Genomic DNA, 19,952 nt, shown 5'->3' with positions numbered 1-19,952 from the left:
TTAAGTGCGCACAAATCGTACCGGATCAATTGGCGTATTTAAGCGGGAGTCTACTGTAATTGTTTAATGCGTTCCTGTATATGAAACGACTTGGACAGTGGTTCAGCGTGAAGACTACAAGGACGTCCAAGCACCAGCGAAGATCAGCTCGAAGCTCGATTACATTAGGCAACAAGATGGCAGCATTCCATTTTCTTTCTTGTGTGCTCGTTGACGCTTTGATGTACATCGCGACGCACACTCGGTCGAATATGGCGTTTGCTGATGAGCGGTACAACATGTCACACCAGGTAGTACCAATTTTGTACTCAAGTATCTGACAACGACATGAAGCCTATGAATTAGCGTGCTCGTTATTGAGAACAAGAGTGTGTTTTTGAGTTTGCAGGTGCGTTTTTGGTAGATATAATTAATGCTCGACGACTGACAACGTTATCTTTCGATAAAGTACGGTCTTGTGCGCTCAAAGCTTCATCAAACAAATTATATCATTTGCAATGGAAGCCCAGAACATCGGTCTGTATAGCGCCGATAAAGAAGTGGTCTGACCTATACAAATTTTGAAGTACTCATTTTACGATAGTAATCGAAGTTCAATACAAGCCCAAGTGACGTGCTGGTGGCAGTCAGACTGATAAAAATGTTGACAAAAAGATAAGCACTGAAGTTTCATTGCTTGATATGCACAAAATCGTTGGGTATACAAGAACGTGCACTTAAATGGAAGGATATAAATAGTGCTGTTGCAGTTGTGTGTATGAACAAGATCTGTGACCGCTGAACGGCGGTTATGTGACCGCGACTTTATACGACGGTTCAAGCATGTCGATTACGACTATTAATTACGGACGTAATAACGGATATGATAAGAGTCGTTCTTTGGTTAGGGTGAATAAGATTGCTTGTAGAAGATTCTAGAAGGATAGGCTTAGATGTAGCACAGGTTAGCGAAGTAGGGACCTGAAAATATTCAATTTAGTTTTTACTCTTTTTTCAACAGGTTAACAGCTCTATGTCCTTCTCGCCTTGGTCTGCAATGGAGCCGAAGACCTCCTTGGTAGTGGGAATTATTACCACTGGGAGTTTAACGTGGCAAGAAAGGGTACGTTATGGCCGTCAGGATGAGAACGATATTACGGAGACCTGGCTTGTGCACGATGCTGAGGCGTTAGGCATCATCACGAAGGGTGTCGAGATCCAACACCAGATCAAGATTTGGTCGGCTACGCGTGTCGTAGAGGCTTGGGGGACTCTCCGTGATTTCTACAATCGCTCGACGCTCCACAATCGTGTGACGATGACGCGTCGACTCCACGATTTCAAGATGGAAAAGAGTACAAGCATGGCAAAACATTGGGAGTCATTCGACGGAGCTGGTGGTAGGGCTCCAGACCTCGGGGGAGCCGGTAGATGAGTCGCGCCAGCTGGTGGTACTTTAGAGTAGTCTGCCGTCGAAATACAAACTAGTTTCGTCGATTTGGAGAATGCGAGGGACATAACACTGATCGAGGTCAAGCAGAAGCTGCTCAAGGAATCAGAAAAGCGACAGAGGAAGGAAGCCACGTAGAAAGCGTTTTGCGAAAATGGAAGCTCGAGAAAATTTAAAGACGAAAGGGATAATGGGCGAAAGGGTGGTGAAATAACGGTGGGTCTCAGGGCAAATGCTTCAACTGTGACAAGTTTGGACACATGAAGCGGAATTGCTCGGCTGGGAAGCGATTCGACAGTGACGACGCGGTGTTTGCTGTTGGTGAAGGAAGATCAGCAGGATGGTTGATGACAGTGGGGCGACTTCCCACATGACCCCGCACAGAAAGGACTTGTTCGATTACAAGTGTCTTAAAGCAAGCGTTGAAGTTTAGATTGCAGACGGCAAGTAGTTGATCGTAAAAGGAGCCGGCACGGTGAAACTGACCGGTTTGGACAGAAAGGCTATTCGCATGATTGAAGTTCTGTACATTCCAGGACTCGACAAAAGATTACTGTCAGTCGGCAAGCTTGCGGAGCGGGTCATGAGTGTTGAATTCTCGTGTTTGTCATGTGTCATCTGGAAGTAACAGAAGATTACTGTCAGTCGGCAGGCTTGCGGAGCATGTCATGAATGTTGAGTTCTCGCATTCGTCATGCGTCATCACGAATAAAGCGATTGCGTCGGGTACAAGAATTGGAAAGGCATAAGCATGTCCTGTGGAGTATTCCGGGGTGAGAGTCAGTTGGAGCTTTGGATTGCTAGCTTGGGACACCCAAGACGCAGCGTCTGACGAAAGGCATCCCACTAGTAAAGCAAGACACAAATAGTATGTGCCGGATGTTTGAAGGGCAAGCAGACAGTAACCACATTTCCTTCACATTTAATGACGGAGACGACTCGTGTACTCGAGTGCGTGCACACAAATATCATATGGCCAATGAGGACTCCATTGAAGGAGGGTGCCAAGTATATTTTAACATTTGTGGATGATTTTTTTTATGTATGTAGCGATATTCATGATCAAGAGCAAGAGTGGGCTGGCATGTTATAAGAATTCAGGAGGTTTTTATTAGAATAAATGGTGTATATATTTCAAGGGTTTGCAATCCGACAACGTAGAAGAGTGTTTAAACAAGACAATGGCTGACATATGTTAACAAATCATCCACCGGTGTTCCGTTCCATGCAATTCTCAGCAGAACGGAGTGGCGGAGCGTGTAAACAGGACAATCCCGCAGTATGTTGCATTACACGGACGTTTTGACTGAATAGTAGGCGGATGCGGTGAATAAGGCGGTTTATCTGATTAATCGCTCCCTCTAATATAGCCCATACCGATATCGCGCCGTACGAGTTGGCTTTCAAGGTGAAGCCTCAAATAGATCACTTGCGCGTGTTTGGCTCGTAAGGTTACGCTCATGTCGATAATGTAAAAAGGACTCATTTGGAACTGAAGAAATTTAAGTGTATATTTTTCGACTACGCGGAGAATGTCAAGGGCTATCGCTTGTTTGACAAATGCCAAGGTCAAAGTGCCGCGATCCGTGAAGTTGGGTGAGCGTGAAGTCGATCGCATCTACGACACTCAAGCGCTCAAGCCAGAATCAATTGTTCAAGTAATCGAGGTAAAGATTCAGCATCAAGCGAATAAATAGCCAATGATGGGCATCCCTAAGGAAGCTATGGAAGATCCAGTTATAGATGTGAAAATGAGCGATATTCAAGCGTTGATGTATATCAGCTAATGCCTGCTGAACGCTCTATCGAAAACAGACTGGAGTTAGCGGAGTACCGTCCACCGTCATAAGTGAGTCAAGAAAATTGTTTGGTGTTTCGACCCGAGGTGTCGAGAACAAGAGAAATACGTGAGCCGGTGCTCATGTTAAGGAACGGACCAGAAGCTGAAGATTCAAGACAAAGCAGTGATGGCCCACCGACTCCAAAGCGTGCTACAATTGATGAAGATGGACTCATTGCAGAAGCCGTTCTTGCTAACGCCGTGAAACACTAACGACGACACCGACTTACCGACTACGTATGCTCAAGTAATAGCAAGCGACGATGCATAACAGTGGCGTGAAGCAATGCACACTGAGCTTCGCTGTCATGAAGAGGATCGAACGTGGACATTGAATCCACGAGGTGATACTAGTCGCACTATTGGATTACTATGGGTTTTTGCGAAGAATCGTGATCAGAATGGCGCTATCGTTCGGTACCGGTCGCACAAGGTTTCTAGCAGAAACATGGCGTCTTTTTAGACTTATTCCACAGTTGCCAACATTAATTTGTCCCGGATTATTCTCGCAGTAAGCGCGAAATGCGACTTGCAAATGGAATGGCTGGATGTCGACACGCTTTTTTCAACAGCGTGTTGACGGACAACTTTTTTGTGGAAGTTCCACTTGGTGTCAACAACACTCAAGGTTACGTGTGTCAGCTGAACAAGGCTGTTTACGGATTGGAGCAAGCAGCACATGCCTGAAATAAGACAATACATCGTGTCTCTGCGGTGAATGGCTTCATGAGCTGCGGAGCGGACCAATGCGTTTACGTCAAGAGCTCCCAAGAACGTTTGTATTCGTTGATCTCTGTTTGGATGACATGATTACTGCAGCAAGAGCTAGCAAGGAGATCAATCAGGTAAAGGAAATGCTCAAGAATGCTGTAATGATGAAAGGATTGGGCAAGGCGTAAATTATTTTGGGCAGAGAAATCTGCCACGACAGGTCAGCTGGACACCTATAATCAAGCAGACCCGATATATCGACGACGTGGTCAGTCTATTTGGTCAACAAGATGCCAAGTGCGAAGATAACCCGTGCACATCAGGATTGAAGTTGTCGTCGTAACAGTCGCCTACAACGGAAGATGGGCGTGTGGCAATGCGCACGAAGCCATATTGATCGTTGATAGGTTGTCTATTGTACATTACGACACCCACTTGACCGGATATTGTGCACGTGGTTACGCAGCTGTCTTATATTTTGGAGAATCCTGGGCTGCGACATTTGAGTGCAGCTATTCGCGTATTTTGCTGTCTGAAGACTATGCGCCAAATCGTGAATGTCTGTCGAGGTAGTGGGGGCGTTAAAGTCAAGGCGTACTCGGATGCAGATTGAGGCAGCAACACCGATGACAGACATTTGGTATTAGAAGTGATAATTATGGTTGCAAAGTGTATTCAAGTCGAAGTGTCAGTAGACTGTTGCTCTCAGCTCAGTTGAGGCTGAATATTTGGCTCTCAGCCTTTGTACACAAGAAGCTATTTGGACGCGAGTAATGCTTGAGGACATGGGTCATGAGCAAGTTGCAGGAACGAATGGTGGAAAGATAATCAAGAAGCAATCGCATTGGCCGATAACGCCGGATAACATGCGAGGACGAAAAATGTGGATATCAAGCACCACTTCATTCGTGAGAACGTGCAAAAAAACGATAAAAATTGACTATATGGACACAAAGTATCAGCTTGCAGATATGCTGACTAAAGCACACGGAATCAAGACCAAGTCAGCAACCAAGCATGACCAGCATTAGCGGTAGTGAAGTCTCGAGATTGCACCGCTGAATGACCCGATACAGAAATTTATATGATCGCGGTTTTATACAACGGCTGAAGCAGGTCGGTTTCGACTATTGATTACGGACGTAATTACGGATATGATAAGAGTCGTACATTGGTTTAGATAAATAAGATTGTTTGCAGAAGCTTCTAGAAGGATCTTGAAGGATAGGCTTTGAGGTAGCACAGGTTTGCGAGCTAAGGACCTAAATATACTAAGTTGCTTGTCACCTTCTATTTAACAATTTGTAACCGAGTGGTTATGTAGAGGCGGCTGTCGTACGTGGCAAAAAGTTGCCAGATAGGTCTCAACCGAGCGATTGTGGACGGGGTAAATACGGCATTGCTACCGCAAAGAAGTTTGGGCCCAGGGTAGATAACAAACAAGCTACTTTTGAATTTGCAAGTTATGCCTTTATCCTTGTTTCTTGCCACACCACCCCGATTGCAATAGCTGTTCTTAGACAAAGCCGCAGATCAAGATTGCACTTCACAGTGTCGTTTCGGCAAACTTTGTTTCAAGTTTCAGGTAGGCTATATATATTTGCTGCATACCAACGTATTGCGTCCATTGCGTGGAAATGATATTATACCTTGCACTGCCGCAAAAGTCCGGGGTATCGGAAAAACATTCTCGCTTTAATTAAGTTTGCATTATCCATGCCGTACACGTCTATTCCGCTTTACAACAAATGTATACGTATGCGCTTACAACCCCATCAATATTTCTAGTTTTGGTGGGGTGAAAGCTGTCGATGCGATTCGAATTGCTGCTATCAGCCCGTCTAAACTGCAAAGTACATTTGCCGATTTATATCGACAAGAGCTAGCGTCACTGACTAGAAGCACAACGTTGTGGTTGAGCGTAAAATGCGCAGTAAATTGGTAAGGTTTTATCAAACATTGTTTTTCTTTCTACACATATGGTGTCTGCTGTCCACAAACAAAATTGCGCTCTCGGTTAGTTTGACTTTTAATGCTGTTTGCTAGAAATAGAATTACTTAATTCGATATTTCCAATAAAATACGGGCATATCCTAAGGTTTATGTGTAAATAATCCAAACCACATTCCTCGCACGAGCGATTAGAACGTGGGTGGAAACCACAATCGCAACTTCCTATGTAGCCGGCAAATTCACAGGGGTCAACTTTATCTGGTACAGCAAAAGGGACGCCCTAACTCCGAAAACCTTGGGTCTTACGTCAGCACGATTTACGTGGTGCAGTTGCCGCTAATGACTTCGTGCTTTTTTGTCCGTACCTATCAAATAGAACAGGCGGCTATCATGACACCATACACTTTCCATGAGCGAGTGTAGTTGAGTTTTTTACAATTGCAAAAGCTGTGCCAGCAGGCTTATGGAGACAAGAAGGCGTCGGTGGTGAGCGACGACCTCCATATCGAAGTCACGGACTGTATAGTCAAGCCACGAACGATACTATAATCAAATGTCTGTTTTGCTATCGTCGTTTTGGTAAGCAACAGGGACTGTGAGGCGACGTGGTTCTTAACCGGATCCGGGAATGAGTCAAGTACTCCCACCGGCGCTTGGTATCAGAGCGAAGTTAACAGATAGAGTACACTCGCTGATGCTAACTACACAAACGTTATCCCTTAGGACTGAGGATCTGCGCGTACGATGCATAATTCTATGACTAATGTTCCGCTCGTGTATTGGGCAATAACTCGCTGCATCACGTCGGGCGAATTTCGGTGTTTCAAGTCCATATCCCATATGTGAATTTACAGCACTAACATTTCCGCAACTATTTGTGCTTGCCGATGGGCTTAATCCATTTGCCAAATCGGATCCGGCTAATTGATAGCATACTATATTTCTTATCGCCATGGGGAACGTGTGCTCGACTCCTGCAGAGGAATAGGCTACCTCATTCTCAAGGCGTTTTTGTAGAGAAGCGAAGATAATTCGGGTTAGAGCTGATCATATGGCCCCCTTCGAGGGTGCAGGCGCTGTGTCGAGTCGATAAGAAGACTGTGTCCATTATCACCAAACGTCAGGCATCACCGTGCCAGGCTTGCAGGGCGTCGACCGTAATGACGCACCTGCTTTTTCTGATCCTACACATCGTGAAGCTGGCGGCTCATGTGTCCCGCAGATCTCTCCTCGACGGGTTCCACCACCCTAATCTATATCGTGTACTTCTTTTGATACTTGATCATCAAGCTCACCATTTTACGTCTGAGCTTTGCTTTAAGCCGAACAATAATCGTGTAATGTGTATGAACACCATAATAAGAAACGTTTCCTGTTATAACCCCCTTCACCACGCCGGTTCAGATCACAAATCTTTCGTTTTCTTTTGCGCATAAACGAGAAACCTAAACTTTGGTGTACCTCATGGAGTGTAAATCAATGTGACCCTGCTGTAAAGGAAACGACGATCTCTGTGAGTGGAAAGGCTTATCGCCCAAGCTTACTCGTCACAGACGTCAATAAACTAAGCATTGTAAAGCCCCGGTATTCTCATACGATTCATAAGTTACGTGTGACACACGACTGATAGAAATAGTAAAATTTATACAAATTTCTGTTTGCCAAGTGCGAATACTACTTCTGGGCATCTCGCGACGCAAAGACGCGTAAAATTTGTCAAGGGTTCTGTTAATATTCTTCTGAATATCGAGCATTAAGTAAGGTGAGAGGCCGCTTGACTTTGACATGGATACGAGTTATCTCATCCTATGAAGGCGTCAAGACATAAATCGACTGAGGTTTAAAAAAGCTGGTATCCCGCACCTTTTCTCTGGTAAACGGTTGATGAGTGATAAGCCCAATTTTAATATAAAGCAAACAGGTATGGTGTGGGAATCATTTGTGACAGGTTGGTGCAGGGAATGGCATTGGTTGACATAATTAGCAATGATGTTATCAAAAAAAGCTCGATAAAAGCCTGGGAGCGAATCCGGATACGAGTAGCAATCCTCAAGAATGTACCATTGAGATGGGTGGCAGCGATTGTTTGCCTAGAGCGTTCAGGTATTACACCCGCTGAAACATTGAAGGACAGCTTTATGCCGGGGCCTTTAGTTTTTATCTGGAAGAAGGCGACGTCTTATCGCGGTCTCTGGGATTTGTCTCTGTTGATACGACCCCGAGGGCTTTGAGCCGAGATCACAAATGGAATTTCTTGCAAAGATAGCTGCAAGTAGAAGGGCTATGCTCAATGTTGCAAATAAATTTTCATCCTGGTGGTATTGTTGAGTCAGCAACACTGCGTGTCGTGTTTACCGTGCAACGCATTAAAGCTTGACTACTTTGTGGTGGGCAATATGAATGGAGCAGTACAAGATAAAAGTTAGTCGCGCATCTATAACCCATGCAGAGGCTCCCATGGAGCTCTGATAAATTGGCTAGGAATTGCGAGACAGCGAGATTAACGAGCTGGTTCTGATAGTACTGAAAGAGAATCTGAGCTCGTTTTTTGTCATGGATGAATTCATCATCCAGTCTACCCAATAGTACTGAGTGACAGACGCAAATTGTCTACTCGTACGTATTCTAAAAGTTTTTCATATCATATCATATTCTGAGCAAATAACTCGATCAAATATCGAGATAACTATCGCAGGTGTCGCCCGCAGATCAGGTGTTCGACATTCATTTATACTACCTCGTAAAATCAGATACTGCGCGAAACGTCAAAGGGCTAAAACGAGTAAAGTTGCAAAACAATTATAGCTTTTCATACTTCCAGATCATGCACGCTTTCAATAAGCCACATGCAGTCATAATCTCAACGCAAACGCCAAGCCCTGGAAAAGAGGAGCTGTTAGCAGCGTGGTATAGTTTACGCAGTGTCAGATTAATTGATTGGTTTTCTTTAGTTGCAATGGGCTACACTTAGCCATTATATGAAGATACATATATGTTTCTTCTGTACGCAATTGTGGGAAAAGGCGATTACAGTACGGTGCCAAATACATACGTGACACCTTATATGTAGTCAGAAACGTTTTGTTTGATACAGAAGACTTACTTGGAGCTCTGTACCAGTGACAAGACCGACGTGTTTCTGTCTTTCGAAGTGTTTGGCGTGTCCAGTCCCTTATACTAGATACTTTCCACAAAAGTTGAAGTTCAAGATTTTCAAACTCAAGATCCGAATAACCAAGATCTTGTATAAGTTGAGCTGAGGCTCAACCTCAGTACATCCTTCATATATAAATCAGGAGCCCAAAGCTTGATTTGTAAAACCTTCTGGACCCCTTTTGGTATTGCGCATGGAATTTTAAATCAGCTGCAAATTTAGCTTTAAGTGCTGCAGTCGTTCCTCTCCCCTTCAATTCGGGACTATCCTTCTCTCTCCATATCATGGATCGCTTCCTCGTCGCACAAGCGTGTGTGCTGTGTTTGGGGGGCTGTTTGTGAACAGCGCTCTCTGATAGCGCATTAAGCGGTTTTTTGTTAACGACACTCATTTTTGATTTGAAGACACGGCTGTTGAGCATGGCGCGCATTCTATTCCAAGCCATACTATTTTCCTTGTCCGAGCTACATGGAAGGAGTTGGAGTACCACTCGGTCCATCAGTGCCACAAAATGAGGTGTTGACGAATGAGTTGTTTCCTCGTTTGTCCTCACATAAATGGATGGCACCGATCCTGTGGTGCAGTGGAATGCCACTCACTTCAGAACTGGGAGGTCCAGGGTTCACTCCCCGCGCCGGATAGAGAGGGATTAGAGTGTAATGAATAAAACCCTACAGCACGTGCTTGACATGGCTTACGCGACCCTAAAAAGGGGTGTCGTTCCTCATTATAAATGGATGGCTTTTCAGCGGATGCGAGAAGTCATTGGCGAAGCTGCTGTAGTCGGCTTACTATAGACATCATCTCCGGATGATATGGCGAACGCGACCGTCAATTCCATGCATCATAATATTATGGACTCTCGGAAGCAGGTTGCATCCCCTGTTTCTCCGTACAGAACTATGTCTCTGAAGCTAAGCGGTTCTTTTAACCGTGAGCCTCTCTTCCGGCGGTTTGTCAAGTTGGGTGCGGCAATTACTTCGAGACCCCTTGTAACAAGTGTTGCTAACGATGTCCAACCTTGCGGGTATTACGAAGGGTTGAGCGTTTGAGAAGCGTTTAGCCAATCTAGACTGCTTTCCAGATACGAAAACTTCAAGATCGAGCTAATGAAGGCGTTTAAACCATCACAGAAAAACTTCTGCGCCCATGCCGAGTTCTTGAAGCTTCGTCAAGGTTGAAACAGACTACACTCGTATGCACAGCGTCCTCGCTGCATTGTAACGAGCATTGTCCAATCAATGTTTTATCGCGAATTGTAGCGTTCATGGCGTGTCGTTTTGATGGTCCGACCCAGAATAAATTGTTCTATGAGTATCTTAATATGCTGGATGATGCCGTCAATCGTGCGATGCAATAGGATTTTTGCATCCAACAAGCCAGGTTTGATGGCTTCGAACCACAACAAGCACGTCCAGTCGACCAGTACATGTGATCGTCGAGAGCCAATGGACATCTCGTACATTTCCACGCCTGGAAATGAGTGTTCTCTCGGCGATGGAAAGTTTTTGTTGTGGGATGTCGGGTCATATTGCCCGAAGCTGCATAGTGTCTTTGCCAAGTCAAAAACAGACGCAGGGTGCTCGTTCGGATAATCGCGGACGCTATTAAGCTCGTACATCCGAGTGCTCCCAAAAAAATGGAGCGACTAGTAGGGGCGAAGCTCTTTACGGGCCCGAAAAGAGTACTGTGGATGCTGTAGATACACAGAACTCTGGCCCCAACGTGCATGATGCACATGATTTTTCACTATGAGTGATGAAAGTGTCAGACTAAGTGCAACTTTGATTGTCCGAGAAGTCTTTTAGATGGTTTTTATAAATCCCTACACCCATTGATTAACGCCGGTGCGTCGAACAATTTATTCGAGCGCAAGTTTTGACTGGGTATGGTGTCAGCCTGCCCAATGTGAAAGAAGTTTTTTTGTTTGGCGAACGGATTTAGAATGAAGTACCGAAGCAAGTCATTCGCTTGGCAATAAATTAAAGTATATTTGAGGGAAAGACAAGCTTTCAACTTAACCTCGATGATAGGTTTGATAGAATCCTAGGTATGCAATAGCTGAAGCGTTACCAGCCCAGCATTGACTGAATGAACATGAAAATCGTCGTCAACAAGTCGTGCAGCGGTGTCTCGAGCTGCATGACGACGAGCAAAACCGTATGGGCATATGCATCTGTTGAAGAAGTCACGGACGTTTCGAGTGATATTGGACTGTGCGTGGGTCCTTCATAATCATAGAATAAGCTGAAGACAAAAGTAACGTCATTAACTGGAAGTGGAGCAGATAGGCGCCAGAAAATACTGACATGGATGTCATGGTCGATGGTAGTATGACGAATAGTAGAACTAAAGGCAAATATCCATCCCGCGGAAATAATACGAAGGCCACCAAAACGAGCTTTACGTCAAGTATTTTGCGTGACCCTGATCAAGGTGCAAGCTGTACTGATATAGGAAGTGTTCAAGAATACGACACTCTAAGCGAGTTTATAGATGTTGTGGCCTACAACGAAGAAGGTGACGTCGATATTTTCCGTCACGTGAAGATTGAAATTCCTCCATGTTTGGTCAAAGAATTGATTTTCTTGCCGTTGATGAGCAAGAAGACGCGGAAGCGTAGCCAAGCGAAAGGCGAAATTTTGAAAATTTGTGCGACTGTCGAAGAAACTATTGACGATGAAATCAATACTGCGGAAGAATTTGATAAGAAGACACGGAAGGTATCGTTTGATGAGCAGTCGTGGGACGCTTTAACCTCAAACCTCGTGTATGAAGTTGTAAAGGAATAATTCCCGACAAGGTGGCGGACAAATCGCCATCAGACAAAGGCATTCGTTATGAGATTGACATACTTCCTGGTACCAAGTATTTTATCACGCGGCAGTGGCCGTTGCCGAAACAAGAAGTCATTGCGATTATCAAGCTCTTTGCGCAGCGACTGAAGGCTGGTCATGTGCGTGAGAGTAAGTCTCTTATTGTATCACAACATTTTATGCGAGGAGAGCCACAGGTGGTTGGCGCATTGTTCACGCTCTCATTAAATTAAACGATGCAGCCATACCTGCCTAGACTGCGGTTTCACGCAAGGAATGCACGAAATGGTAACACCACCACCTGCAGTCAGTACCCTCAGTGGTATGCTGTGGAAATGGTTGGTAATGCCGCAAGGTCTGAAGAAAGCTCCCGCGACTTTCAACAGAATGGTATCTTCTTTGTCCAATGAGAGGGTTTGCACCAAATTACTTCGACGATCTATCCGTTTATGGTAAGAAAAATCGGGTGAGAAGTCTGATATCGATGTTCATCTTGATCATCTTTGTCAAGTCTTCCAACTTATGCGAAAGAAAAAACTTTTCGCTAACCGAAAAAGATGTTCTTTGCATCCAAAATTCCCGCTCTCGACTGCTTTGTGGTCAAGAATGGCGTTCTTGTAGATCCGAAGAAAGTGAAATTCATCAATGATTGGCCTGTGCCAAACAATATGAAGCTGAGACAATTTTTGGGTTTGGCTGTAACTGGAATTGCCCGTCCGTGCACACACACTTACTCAGGTAGGCTTAGGTCAACTGACACGTTTCGCCGCGTTTTGCTCGCTACCAGCGGGTCTTTTGTCAAGAGGGGGAAAGGTGACACGACATTTATTATAGCCAATACGCTTATAACCTGTCTAGCTGATAAGTACTTCCAGTTCTGATACAACAGAATTGAAAGGAGCTATACAACTATACAAAGTGTACAGTTAATGTTAGATCCACAAAGTTTGTGGTCCACACAAGTGTGTAATGGGACCTGGCAACGGGTATACCCATATTCTTCAATCTTAAATAATCTTTTTCTTCAAATTATTCTTCCGCTCTTCGTCAAGGTCTGTCTGGCTTCCTCTAGAGTGACAACCCACACGGTGGCTCCACGTGAGACCTTTGTCATTATTAAACTTGGATATTAATTCAGTTCCACTTCGTTCAGGGCATTTGCACTGTGATGATCTTGATCGTCATGATGACTTTTATGATTTACGTTGCTCTTCCACCCTAGAGTTTGACAAACCTTTCAGTCGAATGTGCAGCAGGGCTACCGTATTCGCTCGCTCAGAAAAAGCTTGGTTAAGGTCGGTGACTTTTGTTCTATACTTTGAACCAGTACGAGTGTAGCGGATCGCGATCCACTTACTAAAAGAGTAATCACTATCTTAACCCAAGGCTAATTACTATTTCCGTTTAAAACGTACACGGTATTTCTCGGATTTATTTGCGGCAAAGCCGCTATATCTAAATATATAGGTCTTCTTATCTATATAGTAGAATTCCAAAGTATAACTACTGGCTGTTCCAGCCACGGAATGACTTCTTGTCTAAGTATATCCACACCATTGTGTGGTCGCTTCATCGTGTGTGACCCAAACCCTTACCAGGGCACGTGAAATGCCGTGACACTCTCCCCCATCACGATTGTGAACACCTGCAGTTCACATTCAATAGTCATTTCGAACGAGGCTCGCGTATCTATGACACCACAACATCACCAGAACTTACTTCACAAAATCTCTGCTCAATGAGCCCTGGGTCGAGGACACGGTAGACTCCCAGCCTCACTGGTTCCGAGAACGCCTGCGGGCAGAGTCCTTCTTTGTCTCCTGCACGCAGTGCAACTTCGGACAGCACGTCCGCGGCTTCAAGGATAGCGTAGCCCAAGCTCGGTAACCGAGTACCGCGTATTGCATTGCCAGCGACAGGGTCACACGACCAGGAATACAGACGCGATATCTATGAAGCGCCATCTTCGGTTTGAGTTTGCCAAACTTATGGTGCGCCGCTGACTTCCTTCGGATTGCTTGCAACGTATGAGCTGATTCATTACGCTCCCGCGAGCTCTGTGGTTTCTCACACGGGTGAGTCTGTGACCACAACAGCTTAGGGCCATAGCTTGAGCTCACCTCATGGCCCGTCGGCTTTCCTGGTTATTGCCGATAAGCGCAGGGCGTACGACGATGCGGAACGTCATATCTTCTATGATCATAAACGTCCATGATATCTGAGGGTCCTATCAAAGTGGCACCTCAAAAACTGAGTTTGACCCGGGCGACGACGTCGACCCCCAATACGCCCTACGTGATAGTTGATACCGCCATATTCGTCGAGAAGAGTCGGGGGCGGACGATGACGACTTGGCCGATCGCCGTCCGGTGACTCGCGATGCTCTTCGAGCTCTTGAGGACGAGGTCCGTCGCGATCGGGACGCCGCTGAGCGTCATGCCGAGGTCGCATACCGCCGCGCAGAAGAATTAGAGAGCTTGGGCTACGTTGTGCACCGGCTGCCTCACGTTGAGATCTCTATCGGAACGGCTCCTAGCTTTTAAGCAGACGAATGAGTTGCTTTATGCAAAGGTGGAGCACTTGGCGCCGATAAGGATGGGGATCGTTGCACTCCGTGATCAAAATCAGTTGCTAGTCCAGCTTTTGGGTGGTCGAGCGCCTGTATGGCGCCGCTCCGGCGCAAATGTTTCCGCATTCACTTGCGCCGGATCCCGGTAAGGCTTGAGCAAGCCTTTTATAACACCGGGGGGGACGCATTCGCTTCGGATGGTTTAACGTAAGGCCCCGCTTGGTCACAATCTTGAAAGGTTCAATAAATCGTGGCGGAGCTTTGTCCTAAAGGCAGCAGAAATTTTATGGGTAGGGAGGTTTTTGCATTTTGATAAATCAGGTCTCCGACCTCAATGATTTCAACAAATCTTTCTCCGTTTCCGTCTGCATATTCCATCTGCATGTCTTTCAGCCATCGCATCGCGAACGTGTCGTAAGACATTCATTCTAGTAGACAAATAGTTATCGACTTCTTTTCGAATAGTGAGAAGACTGACATTAGCTAGCGGCTCGGCTATTTCTCCACCACCAAGCCTTAAACTACGGGGTGGCGGCACCAGCGGGATGCGAGGATGAACGATCCCGCTCACGTAGAACGGCGTGTAGCCGGTAGACGAATGCACTGCAGTGTTCAAGGCGTGCTCTATGAGTGGCAGCATGGCGCTCCAGTCTCTCGGTGTCACAGCGCAGTCGCTGCGAAGGAAGCCGTCGACCACGCAATTCACCCGTTCAGTCCGACCATCGGTCTACAGATGGTCCGCTGTTGACATATCCAGCTTGATGCCCAGCACCTTGAAATTCGCCGACCAAATTTTCCCGGTGAAGCGTGGATCTCTGTCGGAGACATTTGACTCTGGGAGAACACGTCGAAGGACGTGGTCCACAAACAGCGTCGCTGTACCGACACCGTCGATGGTGTCAGTCATCGCCGCAAAATAAGTCATCTTACTTAAACGGTCGACGAAGACCACGGCGCCCGTGTTGCCCGCCGAGTCTTTCGGCAGACCAAATACAAAGTCCAAACTCATGGATCGCCAAACCCGGAGGGTACAGCATACTGGCCAGCGGCGGTGCCGCATTCGAAGAGGTTTCCCCTTTGACACGTCTCACTCGTGCGCACATAGGTGCTCGTCCTTTTGTACAGCTTAGGCCACCAGTAGTGGCGCCTCACAGAGCTGTAGGTCTTCTCACGACCAAGATGACAACTAAGTGGGGTATCTTGGACCTCATAGAGCATACTGTACTTCAAATCCTCATCGTGAGGAATCACAATTCGTGGCGTATCCGTCGAGTCGGTGCTATAATTCAGCAATCCATTTTTCAATGAATATCGTTGCAACCGCGCACGCAGTCACGCTAACAGTCTCTCGTCCCAGACTCCAAACCCCTTGCTTCCGAGAGCCCGAAGCAGTGCTACGAACAAATCGTCACCCGCTACGCGGTATGGATCTAATCCGTCACTGACGACGTCACGTCATGACATATCCAAGCCCATAATGTAGTCTGCGTGACAACGCATCAGCCCGTAGCATTCTGCTTTCTTGGCTTATACTTCACATCGAAGGTATATTCGGCCACCTGGCCATCCTCTGCGGGAGGTGAGGCGACTGAGTCGCAGTGCGAAATAACGCATGAGCTATGTAGATCATAACTGACTTGGAGCGAGCACATATACCCTGAACTTGACAAGTGCATACTTCATCGCAAGTAATCCCTTGCCGTAAATTGGGTAGTTCTTCTCTGCAGCCTTGAGCTGGCGAAATTCCACGCGATCACCCGATCTCGCCCTTCGGTGTCTGCTTGCAGCAGTGCACAGCCAATGCCAAAGTTCGAAGCTTCACAGACGACACTAAAAGGACGATCGGAGTCTGGTAACGCCAGTATTGGTGCCTAAAGAGGCTGTCTTTGACCGTATCAAAAGCCTCCCGATGCTCGGTGTCCCAAAACCACTCCGTATTCTTCTTAAGGAGATTCGACAATGGCCGTGCTATTCCCGCATAATTTGCTGCAAGTAGTTGGCGGGGTCGTTCTATTGCGCAAGTCATTTTCGTTCTTTGGAATCGACCAGTCCACAGTGGCCTTGACCTAAGCTGGATCCGCTCGAAGGCCACGTTTCCCAGTATACGGCTTATTCGATAGGCCATCAAATGAACGATGTGGTTTTCCTCACCTATCCTCCCGTGCCCAGCACGACTGTGGACGAAGATGTCGTCGAGGTATGTCTGTGTGTACGCCCGGTGGGACCTATAAATTGTGTCACATTAAATGTTGCTGTTGCATTTGACAGCCCTTGGGGCATCACCAGCCACTCTCTGAGCACCCCGCTCGGAGTACTCACCGCTGTCAGCGGAATATCACTCGCTCTCATGAGTAATTGGTAACACCCATCGACCAAGTCGAGTGCACTGTATTTTGTACAGCCAACCATATTATTCTGGAGAATATTCTTTTTAAGAATCGGCGTCGGTGCCGGAATGATATCACAGACGCCGATTTTAGAAAGGATGTTCTCCGCGTTTAGCTTATTGTAAGCGTGAACGATACATCACTTGCCGTTCGGCTTCCGGGTACAAAACGTGGGTGTCGAAAGGGGAGACTTGGTCTGGCGCACCAGTGCTTCCTCGTGCTTCGCGCGGAAAAAGGCGTCAATGACATCACACTATTGCTTGGGCAGGGGCCACTGGCGAGTTACGCAGTATTTGGTTCCCGGAACCAGGTCAATCCCATGACGTACACCTCGGTCCGGAGGTAAAATCGACGGTGGATTTATGGAGATGACGCCTTGAATTCCTTTTTTCAAAGCATAGTACGGATCTGAGGATCCTGAAGGATCGACGATAAATTCGTGCGTTCAGCAACAATTGGTGTCCACAAGGACAGCTTCATCCAGAAGCGACGACGAGGTTATCTCCTCTTTCGGTCGTTTATTGACCACCTCGGCTGAATCGCCTACCTTCAAGGCACCGCCAAACTGTTTGAAGGATATCTCGTCCAGCTCAAGAAGAGTATCAGCTTCGAGGGTGACGTCACCGTCTTTCTTTCCCGTCATACCGTTGACAAGGTGTATGGCTGAGCGCTATCGTCTACGGTAGACACTCCTTGGGTCAGGGTTGACGCCCTGCGTCTTGCAGATAAGACAAGGCATCACTCTCTCCTCTCTATAGAGGTTTGACATCTCGTCGAGACCAGAGAGGCCACGCCCTCGGCGTCGTCCAGTGCCCCCACTCGCTGCTCCATCAAAGCCTTGATGTTATTAACAACATCCGACGAAGGGCAGCTAGTTCCGCAGTCATCGTCCAGTGGATAATATGCTACTCCACGCGGGCCTTGCCTAAGATGTCTCGGACCTCGTTTGACCATGCCACTCTTGGCATGCAGCAACTGCTTCGAAACGTGAGCAGTGCCCAGTGAATTACGTGCCACTCCATGTGCATAACTGAGGCCTCGCCCTCGATGCCTCGGACCTTGTCCGACCATGCCACGCATGGCATGCAGCAACTGTTCCTATACTTGAGCAGCGCTCAGTGGGTTACGTACCACTCCACGTTCTGCGCGCGTGCCACGCTCGGGGCTCTGTCAAAAACACATTTCGGTGCTCGATAAGTCGGATACTCCTATCACCAGCACATTGATTGTCTCGGTCCGGCGCCCGCGCCAATAGCGCCTTTGCTTTCTAGCAGAGGTGTGTTCATGAGTCATCAATGCTTCACTCGGGACTCCTGTCCGATACACCTTCAGTGTTCACCAACTCAGATACTCCGAATTCCAGCACGTTGATCGTCTTGACTTTCCCCGCGACAAATCAGACTGGTGAGAAGCGATAAAAGAGAAGAGAAGCGTTGGTTCGACGAACCTTGACGTTCCTTGCGGAGAGGCAACCAATCGGAAGGTGACGGGTGTCTCCCAAGACAAAATACTGTCCGGTGGTCGAATGCTGCTCGAAGCTCTGCCTCCTCGTTCTCAGTATAGCTGTGATCCATCGGCTCGGACTAGAGTGTGAATTATAACCTTTTTGTGCCGTTTTGAAGCTGTTTTTCGCATTCAATACCACATTTACCACTTTTCAAAAGAAGACGGGTCGCACAGAAGACTTCCATTGTGGCCACGCCAGTTCGGAGGCCCTCTATAGAGACGGTCACTGTGACCGCTTCGAGAAGACATCGACTGCCATACCCGCAATGAGAGTACGCAACTCTTGGACAAAGTCTACCAATTCCTTTTTGCACGGAAACGCGATTGCACGCGATGTGCCTGGTTAGGCGGCGAGAACACTTGTGAAAGCTGCAGCTTCAGCTCTAGCCAGGAGGAAAACATCGCTTGACCGGAGTGTTGAACATCAGTGTCTATTCCCGCGCTCGACCACCGAGCTTTGAGATAGCTTGCGCCATACGCTGTTGCTCGGGCTGGAACATGGCGGACGCCATGGTCATCTCTTCCTCTCTCCCCCAGAACAGAGGATTCTCTACGTTCTTGTCATTGAAGGTCTTAACAGTCACCATGAGTGGCTTTGGTCGGGAAGCGTCATCCATCTTCAACGGTAACGTCGTGGACGCAGTCGACGCCAACAGCTTCTGCTTTAGGTGCTCTATCAAAGCATTTTATTGCTTGAAAACGCCTCAACGCGCGCTGATCACTATGGGTCCTTGTGCTTCACGACCATATGCCAAGCAAAGACATCAGCTTTATAAGCCCGCTGAGGTAATTAAGAGAGCTGCTCGATCCTCGCACAGTCTCGGTCGTAACAAATCGGGTGTAGATTAATTACAAGTGCTACAACCGAGAAATACAGTTTACGTTGTAAACGGAAGAGTTTATCTGCCTTGTGTTATGGTCGTGATTACTTTTGGAGTTAAGATCGTGAACCGCTAAACTCGAACAAGTTTTCAGTTTAGAACGAAGGTCGCTGACCTTAACCAATCTTTCTCTAAGCGAAAGAGCTACGGCAACCCCGTTACACTTGCTTTATGCGTCAAAGCCGCCTACATCTAAACCAATAGGTTTTCTATCTATATATTTGAACCTTATTAAATGTAAAACTACTGGCTGTTGCAGTGGCGTACTGACTTCTTGTTTTAGTGAAGCCACATCATTGTGTGGTCGTACCATCTAACCAATTACTTGTTCTGGAGGTGAACCGCGAAGCCTCACGTATGTATCATACATCCAGCAATCCAATGTAGATTCCATCCAGACATTGGTTATTGGCTTGGGTTCATGCGACCAAATTCGTGGACATCCACTGTTTGCAAAGCGCATGCACCGCTGCTGACATGTTGAGGGCACGCGATATGAGTTTTCGATTTGCGCATTTGACAGCGCAAAATCGGGCTCACCCCGACATCGAAGATACTCGCGAAGTATGCTCGGTCGTCAGTCGGATTCACGACGAGAGGGACAGAGGGAGAAGAGGGACACCTTCTACTTCTTCGGAATCGCAACGATCGCATGAAGTATGCACTTGTCATGTTCAGGGAGCACCCACTTGGCTCAAAGCCAATA

The 19,952-nt window shown here is 46.8% G+C and overlaps 1 protein-coding gene across 1 annotated transcript; it reads left to right on the top strand.

The window, feature by feature from the left end:
* Positions 1-11,396: 11,396 nt before the first annotated feature.
* On the top strand, positions 11,397-11,879 carry PHALS_13105 (uncharacterized protein; the record flags this gene model as incomplete). The annotated part of the gene is made up of 1 exon (XM_024728795.1): positions 11,397-11,879. One exon carries the CDS (start codon positions 11,397-11,399, stop codon positions 11,877-11,879), a length of 483 nt encoding a protein of 160 aa, XP_024579237.1.
* Positions 11,880-19,952: the final 8,073 nt, after the last annotated feature.

Source organism: Plasmopara halstedii (assembly GCF_900000015.1).
Source record: "Plasmopara halstedii genome assembly, contig: Scaffold_650, whole genome shotgun sequence".
Lineage (NCBI taxonomy): Eukaryota > Oomycota > Peronosporomycetes > Peronosporales > Peronosporaceae > Plasmopara > Plasmopara halstedii.
This window is presented reverse-complemented; position numbering and strand designations above follow the sequence as displayed.